Here is a 19,499-nt window from a genome sequence, read left to right as displayed (position 1 = left end):
CAGTAAACTTTACAAAGGAAAAGGCATCTTGACCTCATCGATGTACAGAAAAGAACAGAAAAAGTGAACTCAGTACCTGTTTCTGGCATTTCTTTGATAGACTCAGGCGCCCTTTTGTATGATATGCATTAGCTGCATATTGCCATGCGGAATGTTTTGATTCAGAAACTGAATGACCATTGTTGTGGTCAGTATACTAACAGCAAGATACAAACTGAAATTATGATATATGAGCAATTTCTGGCCAGATCAGTTTCTGACGAGGAGTGATAAATGTATCATGGATAAATTGGTACACTAGTACATGGATTCAAAATCCTTGAACAAAAGAGGTGTATGCAAGAGAGATTAAAGGTTATTTCTCTGTTTTTATTTGCTGTCAAGTAAAAAGACTAATTAATAAAAACGACTGAATACTAAGACTTATTGTTACATAATGTATACCTTTAACACCTTGAACACTACTCTCTTTCTGCAGGAAAATGCAGTTCATTCTACCACCCCAGTCACCACACGCCCCCAGACTGCAGTCGATGAAGTGCCCGAGGCAAACCAGGCATTCCTGGCCCAGGACCTACCACTGAAACCCCAGACCCCGCCCAAGAAGCCCGCCATCCTCAGCTCAACGGGGACGCTGGCAGCCGTCACCTTCCAGGAGCGGGCCAAGCCGGCTCCCAAGCCCAGAGTAGAGAACCCCCCGGACCCAGTGCCACGGAGGAGACCCAGAGTGAGGCAGGGTGAGTCAATTTTGTTTTCTTTCTTCTTATCTCATCTGATCAAGGGTTGATGTTTACATATTTGTCATAATTTGTACCAGTATGTACAGTATGGTATTTGCAATTATAAAACTGAAATCAAACATGATGTGCAGCTTTGCCAAGCAGAGGTTTTGATTGCTCATAGTGATGATATGTTTGTATGAAGCATGAACATCTAATAATTGCATTATCCTGTGATGATGGCAAGATGTTTATATGTCAACTAATGATGAGATTGATAGTGTTATCATTGCATGGTCAGTCCAAAAATAACCACTTAATATGAGTGTGCATCATGATGTCCAAAGGATCTCGTGGTATAAAGTTTTTTTAGAGTGATGGGACATTTCAACTAAGCAACAAGGAAATCAAACAGGATGAGATGTGTATTGCTGTGTAGTGTGGAGTAGGCAGTTAAACCGGTTTTTGAGATAGTACATTGAAATTTATATAAAGTGAAAGAAAATATGGATAATATCTCCACAGAGGATAAGGAAAGCCTGTCAGTTCCCAAGTCGGCCAAGTCTTCGCGATCCTACCAGAGTGAAAAGAGCGTGGGCAGCCGTCGGTACGTCAATGGCAAGACCAGCACCATATCCGTCCGCTCCATCCACTCATCGCGCCATCAGATGACTGACGACGAGAGCCATGACAGCAGCGGTGACGAGAGCTCCGTGGATGGTGGACACGTCTCGCGCCACACGGCCACGACCCGCACCAGCCACCTCAGGTCACGCACCACGGGCTCGGCCGCCTCCTCTGGCTCCCACAAGTCCTCCAGTGAGCTCCTGCAGGAAGCCCAGGAAATAGCCAGCATGGATAGCCTGTCTAGACCCAGGTATGCCATGTTGGCATTGTCACAGCCGTAGATCGCAGCCAGTTTGGATTACTGTATGTGCTCTTTTGTTTGCAAATTCAGTTAACAAGTTCATATTTAATAGACAGAAATTGATACCTGATATGAAGCAAAGTTGTATGAAATTAGTGTGAAATATCTGTTTGTCTTCTTCCAAAATGATTTCGATGTTGGAAACTACTCATGCATTATATATATGCAACTTTATTTGGCAGACCTAATGTCAGATGGAAGCTGTACTTTGTGAGGAAGCAATCGTATGAAATTGAAAGTGAGAGCATGTATGGTCTACAATTCACTAAACTTTGCAAGAGGACTTAGACTGATAGGATTAAGTTGTTGGAAAAAAAAAACCACCACAAACTGTTCAGGCAAACTCCCAGTTATAGATATTGACTTTGCTTATCCTGAAATTCTCTGATTGGACTGTAACCTTGATGCTCTTTGCATTTGATGGATGTTTACTGTGCCATTGTTTTTTTTTCTCATCCATTTCTGCCGCTGTGCTTCCGCAGAAAAAGGAGAACTCACAGCAAGTCTAGCAGGAGTCAGGGCAGTGTGGCAACCACTGTCCATGTGGAGAAGGAAGAGGAGGCACCCAAGGAGAGATCAGTGGATGACATCATTGCGTCCCTCAAGGCCCAGAGAGAGCAAGGGTGGGTCAACTTCCTTTCATGTCACTCTTAACCCATTCCATACTGAATTCTGAAATACCCATAGACTTAGTACGCAGCCCACCAGGTTCCCACACGGAATGGGTTAACTTCCTATGATGAGCTGGGATGTTGTTTTCTCTTGACTGAAATTCCATTTATCCATCCGCCATTATTTTCCATTTGACTGCTGAGTTACGAAATGCAAATTGTAAAAATCTTTTTGTATCTGCCATGAAGGAATTATTTCTGACATTTCCACGCATGATTAGGGGTCATTTCATACTGAAAAGTGTACCATCAGTAAGGCTAATTTTATGTTGTGTCCTGTACAATCTTGTGTGAAAGCATGTCAGTGAAAAATCGCAGTTGGCAACATGCACATTAAAAAAATGACCTGTAATCAACTGCTTATATTCTGTCATCTATGCCTAAAGGACCTTATCTCCATACATTTGTTCCTTACAATGCTTTACTTGCACAGGACTGTTTACTTATGGCTGTTTTGCAATGTAGACATTTCTCGCTACAGTCACATTTATGACTTCAAGAATGGCATTATGACAAAATATTGCTGAGGAAATAATCACATTGGCAAATATTTCTGCTTTCATTAATGTTTTGCTTGTTGTATAAATGGTCCTCATAAAAAATGAATAATTGTGTGTGCATGTGTGTTTTTCATTGATAAACCCTTTCCTCTCAAGATGGTTATCCTTACATTAGCATGCAACTGAAATGTGAAGTGATCATGTTGTGCACACTTCCACAGATCAGTGAAGTCCGAGGCAGATGTTAAGATCATGGAAATCATGAAGAGGGTGATGTCGAGAACGGCCGAAGTCCTTGGGTCCAAAAATGACGGCGTGACAGAGGACAGGAGGCCGGAGCTAGATGAAGGGCTGGAGGAAGAACCAGAGACAGAAGCACAAGAAGGAGGTGGGTGTGGCCATGCAGCACCCCTGTATGACATGGGTGATGATCCTTTACCTCGTAATTGGAGTGGAACATCTCTTGGCAAATACACCAGAGTTTCAACTGCAATATCGAAACCCCAATATATTAACCCTGCTGGAACTGTAATCACATAGGCAAGAGATAGTGTCACAATGATACCCTATGTTTACCATGGGCACATTTCCTGGTGTGTTGTTGTAGAGGTGGCATTCCTCCTTCCCCAGCCTTCCCACTATACCTACTTCTCTCTTCAACACTCCGCCAGTAACAAGAGGAGATTTACTGATGTGCGGAATGTGTACTCTTCCCTTCCCATCTTCTTGTTTTCCTTCAGTTCCACTTTTAACCCGTTGAGGACGAGTCCCGAGTATACTCGGGCAGGTGCCTATGGGAAATGCGTGCTGTAGCAAAATCAAACCGTCCTCAACGGGTTAAGGGTACATCTTATCTCTGTATCATTGCCTTACTTCCCATTGTTCCTGTGTAGCTCTCGGTGTTCCAGAGGTTAATGTGGAGGAGACTGATGAAGTGGGAAAAGAATCCATGGACACAGATGGCACTGGGGATTCTGGCCTACTGAAGGTGAAGATGCCTTGTGATGATGATGATGATGATGATGATGATGATGATGATGATGATGATGATGATTACAACAATATATTAAATGATAATGACAGTAGTGATAAATTATGAGTGTGATGATTGAAAATTAGCAGATATATTGATGACGATGATGATGTTTGTGTAAGGGTCTGATATTGCAGGAGATATTCCTACTGGTAATGATGAGAAAGAAATTAAAGATTATAGTACTGATAGTGATTTGTATAATATTGTACATCGTGTGCAGCCCACCTCACTTTGGCATACGGTATATAATGTAAATTCACTGATCATGACAACATATATAACTGTACTACAAGAGTACCATAGTGTTCTTAATGGTTTAAATGTATTGTTTGATATTTCATCATTTGTGATCTTTTCAACATCGTTACAGCTATGAAACAAAAATGATGCATACAACTTATTGAAATGAATCTGCAAATTGGAGCACTGCTCCAATTACATTACTTGTGGTTAACCTTTAAGTAATTCACTAGTAGACCAAATGGCTGCATACCTTACCCAGTAAGACCTGATGCATTTTCACTCTTCTGACACTGCTGATGCCCACACTAGCTTTGTGGTGTGAAAAGAACGTTATCGAGCTGTGCTATCTGTAGTTATTATAAATGTTCCTGCCTCTGTATATGACCCTCAGGGTGACATTGGTAGCAGAAGGCCTAGCAAGGTGTCGATAGTGTCAGATCTCAGCCAGGCTCCCAGCAAGGATCTGAGCGACACCAAACCGGGAGAGGAAGGCGTCGACGAAGACCAGGATGAGCTAGAACTTAAACCCTCCGTCAAATTCCAGGAGGCTGAGATCGTGATGGAAGTGGAGGAGACAGAGGAAGAAGAGATTGACCTTGAGAAGGCGTGGCAGGTAAGCAGTGGGTTAGAGTGATTGCTCTTAGAAATTATCATGATGTGGACTTTCAACCTAAAAGTGAATGTTGCACACTTGATGTGTCCACTTGTGTTCACATGGAACAACCTACCCCAAGAATCGTTTATCAACCCTGGCACTGCAAAAGTGAACTGGGCACCTTAACTAATTGCACATCCCTGTACTTTAGCATTCATTGTGTCTTAGAATTATCTCGTCATCTAATTTCCTTTCAGCTGGTGACCTCTTGCTTCTAAATCCTATTTGATTTTGCATCTTGTGTTTCATTATGTCATATGTGTGTCATCTTGTTTTTGTGTCGATTTGTTTCCGCTGGGGTAAATACAATTTCATTGTGCAAAATGATTTCAGTGATTGCCCCCTGTACTGTGGAGTAACATCCCCGACAAGATAAAAGCACCAGACTCTATTGATCAGTAAAAAGCTGCCCTTAAATCACACTTTTTTTGTGTGTCAGATAATTGAAGGAGAAAAGTTTGTTGATGATCAAACTGTCCTATTTCTTCTGTTGTTTCTCTTCCTAGAGCGTATAGAAATGATATGCATATTTTCATATGCACTTTATAGACATGGTACAGTATTATTATCATCGTTATCATCAACTTTTCAACATGCATTGTTGTGAAAGGTTTATCACAGTCTCTTACTGTAGATATAAAACCAATATGTCGCTCACCCTGCTGTGCTGTATCCATCCCACTCCAGGAACTGACAGCTCCTCTGGATGTCAGCTATGCCGACGTGGTGAAGGTGGAGGGTGAGAAGAAGGAGATGCAGGAGAGGGCGGTGTTTGACCCCGCCCAGCGGGGCGGCACCCCGGCCCAGACCGTCATCGGGTCCTCCGTCTCATTCCTCTCCATGTGGGCTCCACAGGAGGAGGAGAAGAAGAGAGAGGTGAGAATTGCCTCCTCATACACCACTTTCTCACTGCATCAGTGGTAATCAGTTTTATTTCAATGCTATAGAACAACAGTAATGCTGTTATCAACAGACCCATTGTCCGTATGGGATCAAAGTCTCCACTAATAGTGGAACAAAACCTGTTTCATTATTTGATTGAGAGGAAACTTGAGTATACGACTTGGCTATATAATGTGTTCAAACTTTTAGATCTTTATTTTAGCCATAGGTGAAATTGAATTAAATTGAAAGTAATTTCAAGTGTGATATATTGACGCTTGAACTTGTCACTTGCCAAAATTGAAAGAAACCAGGTATTTGTGTTTGTTTAGATGTTTATTGTTTTCACAAGTAGTTATTTGCATTTATGTTTGATTATATAGGTAAGGAAAACCTTAATTTGTAAATGAAGTCTAATTACAGCCCAATTTTGAACTTCCGTGATTTAAGATTGGAAAATTGTGTGCACGATCACAATAATGAATAGCCAATGTGTATTAAGTGAGGAGCTTTAACAAAAGTTTTCACATGAGTGGAAAATATTGTAATGAGAGAGAGAAAAAAAAAACCCTCTCTGCCTAGGTTACTTCTGAGCCCATGGATTACAAGCTGCGGGAGAGCATCCATCATTTCTGCAACATCCCCACCGACCTGACCCTGAGTAGAAACCTTCAGATGGTAACCCGGTCCCACCACGCCCCCAGCAAGGATCCCGCAACAAGACACTTGGCTAATCCAGTAAGTGCCTTCAATCTTTTTTTCCCTGCACACCATTCTTGGTGCTCTCTCAATATCACCATAGCATATTGCAGCTTTTATTAGCAGTAATCATGCTGGATGTGTGTATTGGCATTTGGAATGTAGAATCAAAGGTATGCATTTTAGATCCATTTCATTAAATGTGTCTTCAGCACTGTGAGACCCATCTGACTCGCATTGTTGACGGATGGATCAGTTCGTGGCTACCATAATCAAACGTGACCCTGCATCACAAAACCAACAAAAAGTTGCCAGACATGAATTTTTAGTTAAGAGTAGATTCTGAAAGAGCAGACTTTATGCTTTAAAATGATGTATAACTCAACTCAAATAGACTCTCCTAACCTATCTAAATATTGAAAAGAAAGCACACACTCTGGAAAAGTGTGAACTGAGAAAAGAGGCTCTAAAGTACAGGGTCTATTCAAGCGCTTCATTTTTACCAAGCCGGTCTAGTTGTGCAATGATTGGGACAAAAAACAGGATGTAAACCACCAAAGCAACAATAATGACGGGATTATCAGATTAAGGTGAAATTGAGCATGCTTTATCAACACATTTTAATAATCTAATATTCTAAATATGGCATGGTAACTACATCAGCAATTTCAGTTCATTTAATCAAATACCCCAGGGGTCATCCTCTATTTATATGAACAGAACGTGGACAATTATATCTTCTGTTGACACAAACCCTCAGAGTGAATGTAATGGCTTGTGTGTTATGGAAACAATGTAAAGTTTTAAATGTCTGATGATGTACCAATCACATACTTTCCTGTCGTCTTGCTACAGCTGGCTCCGTCTCGTGCGACGACGCCTAGCAACACCCCCTCCATGCAGGAGAGACAGAAGCTGATGTCTGCTGCTGCCAGACGCATCCTCCGGGAGGCGGAGTCCATCGATGCAGGAGACCAGCATCCTGGGGCAGGGGGAACAGGAGGAGGGGCAGGGCAGGAGGAGGAGGGGGAGGCGAGGAGTCTGGAGACGTGGGAAAAGAGGGCCATGCAGCTGGTAGGAGGAGTTTGCTGGAGTGAGAGTTTGAATCAGGATCTCAAAAAGCCATTTTTGTTTCTTTGGGTGTAGCTGGCTTTGCTAGTCTAGGATGACACAGAATGTGTGTGGAATGAAATAAAAGAAACAAAGCCATGCTAATCACCGCAAGTGAAAAAGGAGATTATAACCAATTCATTAATAAAAGTAATTAAATATGGACTGATACAACAGAGAGCTATTGTCAAGTGACTTTGATATCAGGTATGTAATACTCATCATTTTTTTTTTTTAAAGTGAAGTGCCACTGATGTCACATTTTCTTGAATTATTCATCCATGACATTCTTGTATGCAAGAAAGACGCTTTCTCTAAAGTTAAAAAAAAAAAAACTTTTTACATTGTGCAAAATTCTACATGGTGTAAAATGTGCATGATGAGCTCTTTATTGCACAGTCTGAAGTTATGTGACTTAGATATGTGTAGAGATGTTCACAGAGTGCCATGTTAGATAATTTGCTGATGCTTGCATAAACTTTCCATTAATTTGTTTAATTTCGCTCAAGTTGTGGTGGCCATCTGAATGTCACAGTTTGTAGTTAAGATCAACGCTGTCTGTAGGAGTAAGTAACTTTTCCCTGAGAGATGAAAAGCTCTGTGGTCTTGCAGAGAGAAAGGATGCTCACCCCATTCTTCCCTCCTTTTAGTTTGATGAAGAGGCCCTGACCATCGTTGGTCAACCGGCTCCAATCCGCGGTGACCAGGACATCTCCCGCCTCTACTGGACCCCAGCCCCGCCCAAGATGAACTTTGAACCGGGCTACATCAGGAACATCCTTTACCCAGAGTTCCAGGGGATAGGTGTGAGCCAGGAGCTGGAGAGGCTGACCTCCGTGGCGACGACCGACGGGGAGGATGCGGATGTGGATGTAATGTCTTCCTGGAATGAGGCAGACCTGGAGGAGAGGTTGTTTGCAGAGAGGTAATGCTACCAATAATTTCACATCATTCTCAGAAAATTTGAAGTGACTTTCTCCTCCTCTGCATACAGTGTGCTACCAGATATTCTTGAATTTTTCCCTTAAAAAAGAAAATAAATTTTAGACTTGAAATGTTTGACTTATTGATTAATAGTTGATTGGATTGTCTTTTTATTAAAGTCCATTTTGTGTGTAATTGGCTTTCATATTTTGTTTTCCATGTGAAATCAAGACTTTAGTCTTATTGTACACACATACTTTAATGGAGTAAATGCTGTCTCAAAATCTATTTTTACAGAAACTGCGGTAGCTGTGCAGTTATAACATCCAGATATTTTTGTTGGAGACCTGACTTATCGTGATCCCTCATAACAGAGTGTAAATTTTATTTGTCTTTTTTTGTCAGAATCATGGGACGCAACTACTCGTCCAGCGAGGACCTGACTGAGCTGGGCCGGGCCAAGTACGCCAAAAAGCTGAAGGGGAAACCCCCGCCATTCCTCCGCCCCACTTCTGCATCATCTGAGGTCTTACCTTCGGAAGAACCTGTAGGCATTCAGCCTGCCGCTGGGGAGGAGTCAATGGAAGGAATGCGTGCACCGTCTTCATTTAGTGGTAGCAGGCTGTCCTTCCACAGCAGACCAGGTTCTGTGCTCTCTGATTCCAGACCTCTGCTTCACCGAGTCAGGTATAAATGCTGATTATTTTGTTCTTTCAACTCTTACCTTATATGCTGTAGTATGTTTCTTTAGCTACACCCAAATGTTTTCAACTGGCAATATGCGATTTACTTTTTGTAAACATTCATATAAGCTACAGCATAGTTACTGTCATTACAGTGTTCATAAATGTGGAGTAGGATTGAATATTATCGTTTTTACCTTTTATTCAGGGTAGCCTCTTAAATGCAAACACTGTTTTTGCAAATTGCCATGTTATATATTACATCCCAGTATTGCTGTACATTGTAGGTAGCCATTCATATACATGGTTAAAAGAGACATAACAGGTTGAACAACTTGTCTGTGGATGCATGCACCAAGCAGGGTTCAAGTGCAGGATATTCTTTCTACAAGTCTGGAGCCTGTTTCACTAACTAACTGCTACGCAGCTAAAGGAACACTTCTTTTTAGTACATTTATTATTTGTTTTTACTTTCCACCTCACTGCTAACCTTTGGATCAGCTTAAGACTAATCTGTCCCTTTGTCATCCCTCTCTGTCTTTGCACCTTATTTCCCTGCCCCTCTCCAGGAGAACCCACTCAGCTCCCGAGCTGGAGGGAGACGATCTCCCTCTCCAGGTGCCCACAGACTTTGAAGCCTGCATGGAGGATGTCAAGAAGCACAAGCTCTACCTGACGGAGCTGAGGGACCGCAAGGAGCTGGAGGAAGATGAGGAAGTGATCGCAGATGCAGAGCTCAGCAAAGAAGGGGTGAGTTGCACCTGTCCGGCAGCTTACGATGACATCACCTGTGGCCACTGGACACTCCCTTGATCATCAATGTAGACTTCTATGAATACTGTATCTTGTGTGTGCATTGCAACCCCATGGCGTACAACCAGGGAGAGAGGATTTTGAAGTGACAGTATTAAATGCTTGCTTTCACATAAATGTATCTCCTAGCTTGTATATCATCTTATGTACTTTTAAAAAGTGTGTTTACATCTTTAAAATGCCTCTATAGAGTGTTTCCAGAGTAATACATACATATCTAAACCTGTTGAAGACGGATCCCGAGTATACTAGGGCAAGCGTCTATGGGAAATGCGTGTTATAGCAAACTCAAACCATCCTCAATGGGTTAACTTAGAAATATTCTGTGGAATTAAATGAATCCAGCTAACGATGAGTTATGAAAACGTACCTTATGATTTGTTCAGTATTGGATGGAGTTCCCTGGTTCTCAATCTTGTCGGCTGTGTGTGTGGTAAGACACTCTATTCTTCCTTGGGGAAAATTTTGAATGTAAATGAGTGGATGTGATATTCTTTTTTTTGTTTACATATAGTCTGATCCAGCTGCAGTCAGGTCAGAGGTCAAGTCAGCTACTCCTGAACACAGTATACTTAGGAGACCAGGTAAGATATATGTTGTACTTCACAAAGATTGTCATTAATTTCATGCATATAAACATGTATGGAAACAAATATAGTTGCGAGTTATAAACTACCTAAAAAGTTAAGCAAATCATGTTTCTGGACTTCAGTCATATGAAGCATATACATTAAAAAAAAAGAATTTGTGGCAACCACAAAAGCTACAAGAGATGAGATGTTCGTGAAGTATATTGTATAATTTCACCCCGAGAAAAGACAGAGTTATATACTTGATGTTTCACTTAATGTCCTACTTCTATGAGGAATCATCTCCATAGCATTTGCTAGATGTGCCAGTGTAAATATGATATTGATGATGGTATAAGGTATATCTATTTTTCAACTCGTGTTTTTTCTTATCTCTATTTGTTTCTATGTGTGTTTGTAGATGATGGGCCATCACTTGCCCAGCAAGCGAGAGAAGCTGGAATGAAATATGTCATCTACCCTGCTCGCAAAGGGTGAGTGTATGATAGACTGATATAGATACAGTGAACATTGTGTTTTGTGATTGATAAAGCAATTCAAAAGTACTTTCTTACTGTAACATATTTTGGGTCTGTCGGGGAAAAAGCAAACAAACATCAAACGTGATAGTCTTAATTGTCACTTGAGCAATGTAATGCGTAAGGAAAAGGGCAATTTTGATGATTTTGATAAAGAATCTGGCAATGAACGGCTGAAAAGTTTGAACCATGATACATTGGTCATTCACATGTGATTTGATTTTTAATCTTCTATCAGCCCAGTAATTGCTTATTGGTGGCAAACATTTATTCTTTCTCCTTCATTATTGTTTTGTCTCTATTAGGAAAAAGAAGAAGAAGCAATGGGATCCAGTAAGTACATATCATACTTAAGTTTTGTATTGTTCCCTTTAAACATAAATTTGTGTATAACCTTTACAAACTTGCATGATACTGTTTGACCATCAAAATACTTTGAAGAGAATGACTGATGTGTTGCACTTCAAAACTATGATTTTTGGAATGCATTTATTTGAAGCAACATAATGACTGATAATGCAGCCATGGCAGATATTTCCTTGAGTTACATTGTCTAGAAGGTAGCCAGTCACCAATATTACATCAGTATGAATTTGTTTATTTACAATCTGCACAGAAACAGTAATTAAAGACAAGAAATGTTATCTATTACATCAAATTGAAAATTGCTATATGTCAAATGACAGACCATATACAGGTGACTCCTGTTATAATGAATTCCTCTGAACTGGCAGTTTTCTTTTGTTAAGATAAAGAAAAAAGACATATTTGATGATAATTTTGGGACCTGAATTCTGACTTCATTCTGACAAGAATTCCATTCTATCCCTGTTTATTATAACAGAAGTGCATTGTATCAGCAGCATTAAGTGGATTTATCAATTTAATCATTTTGTGAGAGACAAAAGAGGAAGATTCCTACTCAGAAAGTGTGCTAATATCATGCCTTGTCCAATTCTTCTGTGCACACAGAGACGATTAAGACAGATTGAGGACTTCCTTAGGCAACAACCCAACAAGATATCCAGGTAAGATATCGTCGCTGGGGTGACAAGACCTCGTATCTCAAAAATGTCAAATGTTCAGGAGAGCAAAAAAACATGGCGCCCGAAGCACTATAGTGAATGGGAAAGCCTTTCCTTTGACATGTCATGGTGGCTTCATTTTTGGGGTAAGACAGTTGGGATTTGGCCAAGACATCACTTGACCCATTATTTGACCATTAAGCTAAAAAAAAAAAAAATTGACATTTTTGAGATACAAGGTCTTGTCACCCCAGCGACGATATATATATATATATATATATATATATATATATATATTCCCCCCTTTTTTTTGGGGGGGGGGGGGGTCTTCAAGAACATAATGGTAAAAATGTTTTCGTGGCTTCAAGTTAATTTTTCCTATCAGACAGAGGTAATGCTCTTTAGATAAATGCAAAGTTTTTACCTTTCTTTTTTTCAAGGAATTTGAATATTTGAAATCACTTGATGTGATTGAAAAACTGATGTTATGCTTATAGTATTACCTACTAGTTATGGACTGCTGTGCTCTTTGACAGATAACGTTATGCCCATCTGGGTTTCTGCACTTTCTTTAGATTCCTCTTATGCAATGTGTATTATGAGGTTTTGACCTTTTCCTGTATCTTGCAAAATATTGCAGTAATTTATCAGTATTTCTACAGAAATGTACTGTTGAATCGATGATATGGATCGCGATTGATCATGAAATTCAGATGAGAACGATGTGCCTTTCCTTTTCATGTCTCCCACGTGACATTTTAGGTCTCTAAGTTTGCCGAAGATACACATACCAGTTGATCCAGAGGTCAGAGTTTCAAAGTAAGTCACTCTTTTTGCTGTTTATATTGGAAGCTTTCTGATCTGTGATATTGCTGAAATGTGTTTCCATTCACATGTCCAGACTGCCTAGGGAGTGTTGTTTAGAGTAAAAGTTTATAGAGATTTGCTTCAAAGGTCACACAACTGTCCTAGTGAGTGTATGAGGGAGGTTTAGATTTCAGTAGCGAAAGTGGTAGATCTGGGCCCTGTTTTATGAAGAGTTGTAATTGATTATATAGTTGATTTCTATCATGAGTCTATGGCAGCCTGTGTGTTAAGGCGATTTATGATTTATAATCAATTTTATCTTTTGATAAAACACGGCCCTGTACCTTCAGTGTCCAAGTACACTTGTGTAGCAGTGGCTTTGCATAGCTTTTGTGTCGTACCTCTTTTTCTTTCTCTTAATTATGTGTGTGTGTGTGTGTGTGAGTGCTTATTCATGTCATTGTATGTGCATGGGTATTTCATTCTTACAGCTACCTCTTACAATATATTCCAATTTGTGTAGCATTGATGAGCTCATTGTTATCTTTTCACTAGTCACACATTGTTTTTTCAATGTCTGTGTTCAGAAGCCAACAAGAAATTTCAGACCTATCAAAATTGTGCATTATGTGTGAGACTGTGGTGAACATTTTTGAGAATCTTGTTCAAACGTGATTAGAAGTGCATATTCAAAGGGTGCATATATATTCAAGTTTTTTTTTTATTCATTTGACTTGAGTGCTGATGTTGTCTGTGGTGTCATTTGACAGGAGGGTTCGTCACAGGAGGAGAAAGAGTGAACCTAGTGACTTTGATTTTGACCAGTTCCTGAAGTCAAAGTTTGTCAGGTAAGTGATATGTCATTCTGACCAGTAGGAAATGAATATTCATACTTTCACACTTTCATGCTTTTCAGATTTTGTTTACAACATGTTTAAGTATTAACTGTTTCTGTGCCAGAAACTTTAGACAATGTGCACAGCACTATGGAGTTTTATGTGCCAATCAGCACTCAAAGCACCGAGAGGGTTAGGCAAAGGGTAAAGAAAATGTGCATTCTGTATAAGGTTTCATTGCATTAAGACCAAAGCTTTCAGTTTCCAATTTGTTTTGGCTATGTGATTAATCTAAGTTTCCTTTTTTCTGTTTCCACACATCTATTCGGGGATTTGTGAGTCAAGTGTTGGAAATGAGAATTGTGTGAGTGAGTGGCAAACCATCAAGTTGTATATACACATGCATGCATTTATCATGACATGATATGACATTGATGGCTTGTAAGCACTGAGATTCCAGACACTCATTTCCAGAAACCTCTGATACTTCCTCCCTGATTTTCTATAAATTAGAAAACAGTTTTTAATTTTTCTATTCATGAAATTCACTCTTCTGTTTCTGCAGGAGAGAAATCAACGTCCGGCAGTGGGTGCGAGACCTGTGGGACGAGTGGTTTGACGAGGTGTACCCTCCCAGTGACACGGCCAGTGAGACAGGCAGCCAGGGGGATGGAGGGGCGCAGTCAGTAACCAGTGGGGCTACACAGGCAAGAAGGTGGGGGTCAAGTATCCTGTTGTACCTATGGATAATACTTCTGTCTTATTTACTGATACCCAGGGCGAGCTTCTTCAATATAAGCATTGTTGTCCCAGAGGGTCCTGGCAGTTTCGTTACCCCAACTTTGACAGGTACCCATATATATACCGGGGTCAAGAGGGATGTTAAGGGTGATACAGCTTGTCCAGGACTGTGGCACTTTGTGGGATTTGAACACAGAAGCTCATTTGTAAGAGTGTAGAGCCTCAGCCACTCTGCTGTAATACTCCCATGATAGACTCACTCTGTTACACACTCAACTGTAATCAAAGACTCGGAGATGTTGGCCTTGACCTTTATTCCATTATAGAAGCTAGATTGTAGATGATGGCAAATGCAAAACACTGTAATCAAGACTGTTTGTTCAAGATTTGTTTCAATACCCATCTGTGTTTCTTTTGTCTATCCGTCACTTGAGAATATTCATTCCAAAGTTGTCAGTCAGACTTGATGTGATGTGAACAAAGGGGGTGGGAGGGGGGTTCGAAGGGGAGGAGGAATTTTTCTGAGGTGCTGTGCAAACCACATTCAGGTTTGTTTGATACAAACAGAACGTGATTACATATTCCATCTTTCAACATAGCACTTTGAGTACAGTATGCCATATTCCTATGTTAAGAAAGTGAAGACTAGGCAAGACTGCATCCAGATGTTTTTACTGGACTTGCTGAAATGTCACCTGTAAAAGTACTTTCTTTAGATCATCAATGAATATTAGTATTAAAAATGGAGTGATTGAAGTCTTTTTTTCCACTTCTGTTTTCTGATTATTTTTTCCAATCCTGTTTAGGGGTCCCTCCACCATGAGTGCGGCAGTGTCGGTCATGTTAGAGGATCTGGACATTCCACCGGACACTGAGGAGGAAGGTCAGCTGATGGAGGTCAGTCCCTTAGCAGGATGGACAGTAACTGGACAATAACTGGACAATTAATGCCCAGTGATAACTGCCATGTTTTATGAGGCAATGTGCATACAAACAATATGATGTGCTAAAAACTGATGGACAATTAATGCAGGTACTTAGGAATGCATGTGTTAAAATGAGGTTAAAACAATTTATTTGTAATTTTCGTTTCATAAAACATAGGCCTTAATGTCTTTGCATTACACATGAAGTGTTTTCCAATGTTTGTTCCTTGGTCTAGTTTGTATACTTTATCCCTTGCCTGTATGATAGGGATTATACAACACCTACGAAAATTCTTGATATCCGATTGCTCGACTTCTCATCACATGACAATTGCTGATAAGTTATTTACATTTTTTTGTTGAGTAGTTTTGTGTATTGCACTCTTATGTCATCCCATTTCATTTACTCCCATGATAGGCTCTTTTCATAATCTACTTGTAATTTTGCACTATTGCACTCATCTGATATGCAATGGACATACTCTATCAGCCGCACTCAGTTCAAGATCATGCTGAAACACTAATTTCCATTGTCTGATTCTGATTGTACCATACTATTGCCATTCGCCTTTACCAAAAAATAGTTCCATTTCTTCACTACTCTCAGATCAGGTTTGACCACATTTGTTGACATCCAAGGTGTCATGTTGAACAAATTGTGAACTTGGTCTTTACTCGTGCAGTGAAAAAGGATTTCACATTAATAGGAGAAAATTATGAGATGTTCTATTGAAGTTGGCAGCACCTCATTGAATTGAGCATTTCATCTTCTGTTTCGTGCGAAGTCTTGTACCTGTGCACTCTTGTTCGTTCACTATTTGTATACTGTGTCACTCATTGCAGTGTTTTTCTATTGTAAAGGTTTCTTTCTCATACTTATCATTGTCCTATCTTATCATAATATACAGGGTACACTGTAGAAAGGTACCCTTGCTCACTTTATTGTAGTCCACCTTGTTGATGGATTGTTGAATTCACTCATGGATGCGTACAATGGTTTTTGTGTTGATTGTCTCACTGATTGCAGGAGTTGTACAATGAGGCGTTGTACATGACCGAAAAGATCAACACGGATCCCAAACCATCGCCCTTTGACCTCACAAGAAGAGGAATCATCTATCGCAAGGTATGTCAGGGTGGAGATGGTATTTCTGTCTCCATGTTGTTCAGTTGCCAGCATGTTGCAGAGGCTAGATTGTTGTGGCTTGTTGCTGGATAATTTACTACCTGCATGAGCATTATATGGTAGTCATATTCTGGTTATGAATGAATAGAGGCATTGCGTCAATTTTTTGTTCACGCAAGAGAAGTATGTTTGTTAATCTGATGTTCGCACTATTTTAAGTACAGTGTATTCCTCTTTCTGGATACTATTTCCAAGCTTGAATTGTATCTCAACATTTTAATGGCAATATTTCATTGCTGTGTAAAGTTCTGTGCTATGTGCAAGTAGAAAGCACTGCACTTTTTCAGCAATTGGTTGTTCTCATCTGGACCTGTCTCATATCGTCAGGCTGACTGAGACATTGACAATGAGTATGCATGTGGCAGAGTGGGAGTTAGTGAGAGACTGTGTTGATGTTTGTAGAAAGTTTAGTTAGATGTTTTCCGTATTGTAGCAACTTGTTGTGGACATTCTGAACATCTGTTCATAATATCAGCCACCATAGGAGGGATAACATCAGAAATGTGCTTTACAGAGGGACTACTGTTTATGTATCATTCATGTTTGAATGGCTGGAAGATATTTTTACATTGTTAAATATAATTTGTTCAAAATTTTTCGTTCACACACCCTAGCTTGGGAAGCTGAAACAGTCTTGGGACGACCTGAACAGAGCCATCGCCTTAGAACCCCTCCTCCTGGATGCCTACTGGCACCGACACCTTCTCTTCCTCCTGAAGGAGAAGCCCACCAAGGCCCTGGAGGACCTCAACACCATTCTCAAGATCAACAAGGACCATGTAGGAGCCTACCGGTCCAGGTGAGACCAGATTAGGGCTGGATTGCTTTGTTTTCAGCATTATTGGTTCTTACACTGTAAAAACATAAATTTTCGAGCACATGACACTTTATAGCGAATTTCGTTATGAGCCAATATTCAAAAGTAAAGTTCTTACGGAAGTTCTTGTTCTCACATTGCATTGAATGCCAATGGCAATTCAACCCATTGAGGATGGGCTGCTGATTTTGCTGTTACATGCATTTCCCATACACACCTGTCGGGTATACTCAGGACTAGTCTTCATTGGGTTAAGAAAAGTTTCATTGACATGCTGTGACTGCAGACACCATGATCAATGGGTATGCTCTTCCCTATTATGTTTGCAGCTACAAGCCTTACAGGGGGTGAAAGTGCTTGGTGACTATGAAATATAACACTGACAATTGGATTACGGATAATACCTACCAGTAAGTAACTGAAGGTTTGAAGGGCAAGCATCGTCATAATTTGCAATTTCAGTGTCGTGAAATTTGTCATGTACATTTTCTTTAATGCATATGTCAATTATATTTCATAGACTGGGGGAAGTTGAGTTCCATTACTCAACATTTTCCTTACAAAATTTTGACACCTCCTTAAACTTTCCACAAAATCACAAATTTCCTGAAGATAGTGGGCTATGGTAAGTGCAGTTGTCAGCTGTATATACATAACCCCTCCAACAAATTTGCTTTGCCTCGGCTAAGTTTCCCTTGCTTGTTCCTCTTATGCTAGGGCTGAAATATTCACTGAGATGGGTGACGTGACCATGGCCATCATGAACTTCACCCAGACGGTCAAGCTTGACCCTCATGACCACGAGGCCTTCTTCAAGCGGGCTGAACTGTATGAACAGGTCAGTGTAGTGGTAGTCCTCTGACAGCAAACAAACGAGAATGACTTCATGTCAATGAGGAAAATTAAGTGGTATGGTGTATGAATTGGGTAAAGTCCATAATATTGCCTGCTTTTATTTTTGTTTGTAGACAACTTCAGGGAGTGTCATTTTGTCTGGCCTTACTGCCTTTCGGAGTGATGCCTTTGTAAACAGTTGTTATTCTGATATTTTATTCTTTCATCAAAGTTAAGTTACTCATCATACAAATGATGATCACTGAGTATCATAAACCACTTTGGCAAAAACTTTGTCTACCGTGATGCTTGAATGTGCAACTGTCTGGGATTTTTTGATACAAAATTTATGAACCACAAAAACATTGAAGTTATGCCCTTCTGTGTGATCATCATAGATTATAGCTTGTGTGATAGAGAGGATGTAATGTAGACACAAATTATCTTGAGGGTCATGATATGTAAGTCCTGTATGGGTCCCTGTGTCTTGTGTGTAAAGAGAAGCAAACCCTGTCGAATGCAAAAACAAGAACTGTTACGTAAAAGCTCTACCATGACATGCCTTTGCCTGCAGAGAGGTGAGATGCTACTAGCCCTGGAAGACTACCGGGAAGCCACCCGTCTCATGCCCAACATGACCAAGGCCATCATGAAGAGGGGTCTTTACCAGTTTGAGATGAACAAGTGAGTTAAAATCAGCAGCAGCAGGGGTTACTCCACTCTCGGTATTATTGTGTTATCATGTGCATGCAGTCTGCTCCAAACACTTATTGTATGTGATGATCATCAACTTTCCATAAGTTTTTTTATATCCATTAGTATAAGTTCCTTGAACATTTCCATAAGCTTTTCCTCTGAAATGCTATTGGCAGTCTGTTGATAAAGTAGAACATTTGAGTTTGTAGAATTTTGCTGACCGATGTGGGCATAATTACGATGTTATTATACATTGCAGGAACTGGATGGCGGCCATCAAAGATTTTACCGAACTCCTGGTGCAAGAGCCTAACAATGCCATAGGTCACACCTATCGAGGTCGGGCCTTCGCCAAGCAGGGTATGTACAAGGAGGCTGTGGCGGACCTCTCGGCTGCTGTGCATCTGGATCCGAACAACAATGTGGCTTTCTACCACAGGGGTTGCCTGCTTCGCAAGTCACACCCCAAGCAGTCTCTACAGGTACCACCCACAGCTAACTATTGTTAACTGGCAATTTACCAAGACCTTAACTACATATACCCAATTGCCATATTCACATATTCTTCCAATTGACACATAGTTTTAGTAGAGAATATTTAAAGGCGCATGTGGATTATGCTTGAGGCACAAATGGGCCTACCATCTAGTTTTTGCACCC

At 40.4% G+C, this 19,499-nt stretch overlaps 1 protein-coding gene across 1 annotated transcript in view; it reads left to right on the top strand.

The window, feature by feature from the left end:
- LOC139722254 (uncharacterized) overlaps nucleotides 1-19,499 on the top strand; it is a 36,191-nt gene that overhangs the window by 3,824 nt on the left and 12,868 nt on the right. Inside the window, exons 6-30 of the mRNA XM_071633563.1 lie at nucleotides 479-727; nucleotides 1,247-1,596; nucleotides 2,130-2,270; nucleotides 3,040-3,206; nucleotides 3,712-3,806; nucleotides 4,489-4,710; nucleotides 5,440-5,628; nucleotides 6,217-6,372; nucleotides 7,189-7,407; nucleotides 8,094-8,368; nucleotides 8,773-9,054; nucleotides 9,620-9,800; nucleotides 10,378-10,447; nucleotides 10,854-10,926; nucleotides 11,277-11,304; nucleotides 11,944-11,999; nucleotides 12,759-12,815; nucleotides 13,574-13,651; nucleotides 14,205-14,354; nucleotides 15,187-15,277; nucleotides 16,334-16,432; nucleotides 17,107-17,291; nucleotides 18,027-18,147; nucleotides 18,718-18,827; nucleotides 19,099-19,321. Coding sequence (XP_071489664.1) covers nucleotides 479-727; nucleotides 1,247-1,596; nucleotides 2,130-2,270; nucleotides 3,040-3,206; nucleotides 3,712-3,806; nucleotides 4,489-4,710; nucleotides 5,440-5,628; nucleotides 6,217-6,372; nucleotides 7,189-7,407; nucleotides 8,094-8,368; nucleotides 8,773-9,054; nucleotides 9,620-9,800; nucleotides 10,378-10,447; nucleotides 10,854-10,926; nucleotides 11,277-11,304; nucleotides 11,944-11,999; nucleotides 12,759-12,815; nucleotides 13,574-13,651; nucleotides 14,205-14,354; nucleotides 15,187-15,277; nucleotides 16,334-16,432; nucleotides 17,107-17,291; nucleotides 18,027-18,147; nucleotides 18,718-18,827; nucleotides 19,099-19,321 — 3,867 coding nt within the window. The remainder of the gene's footprint in view (nucleotides 1-478; nucleotides 728-1,246; nucleotides 1,597-2,129; nucleotides 2,271-3,039; nucleotides 3,207-3,711; nucleotides 3,807-4,488; nucleotides 4,711-5,439; nucleotides 5,629-6,216; nucleotides 6,373-7,188; nucleotides 7,408-8,093; nucleotides 8,369-8,772; nucleotides 9,055-9,619; nucleotides 9,801-10,377; nucleotides 10,448-10,853; nucleotides 10,927-11,276; nucleotides 11,305-11,943; nucleotides 12,000-12,758; nucleotides 12,816-13,573; nucleotides 13,652-14,204; nucleotides 14,355-15,186; nucleotides 15,278-16,333; nucleotides 16,433-17,106; nucleotides 17,292-18,026; nucleotides 18,148-18,717; nucleotides 18,828-19,098; nucleotides 19,322-19,499) is intronic.

Source organism: Diadema antillarum, unplaced genomic scaffold, assembly GCF_040938485.1.
Source record: "Diadema antillarum isolate AM-2024a unplaced genomic scaffold, OU_Dant_1.0 scf00000162, whole genome shotgun sequence".
In the NCBI taxonomy this organism is placed as follows: Eukaryota; Metazoa; Echinodermata; class Echinoidea; order Diadematoida; family Diadematidae; genus Diadema; species Diadema antillarum.
Note: the sequence above shows the minus strand (reverse complement) of the source record. Positions and strands in the feature narration are given on the sequence as shown.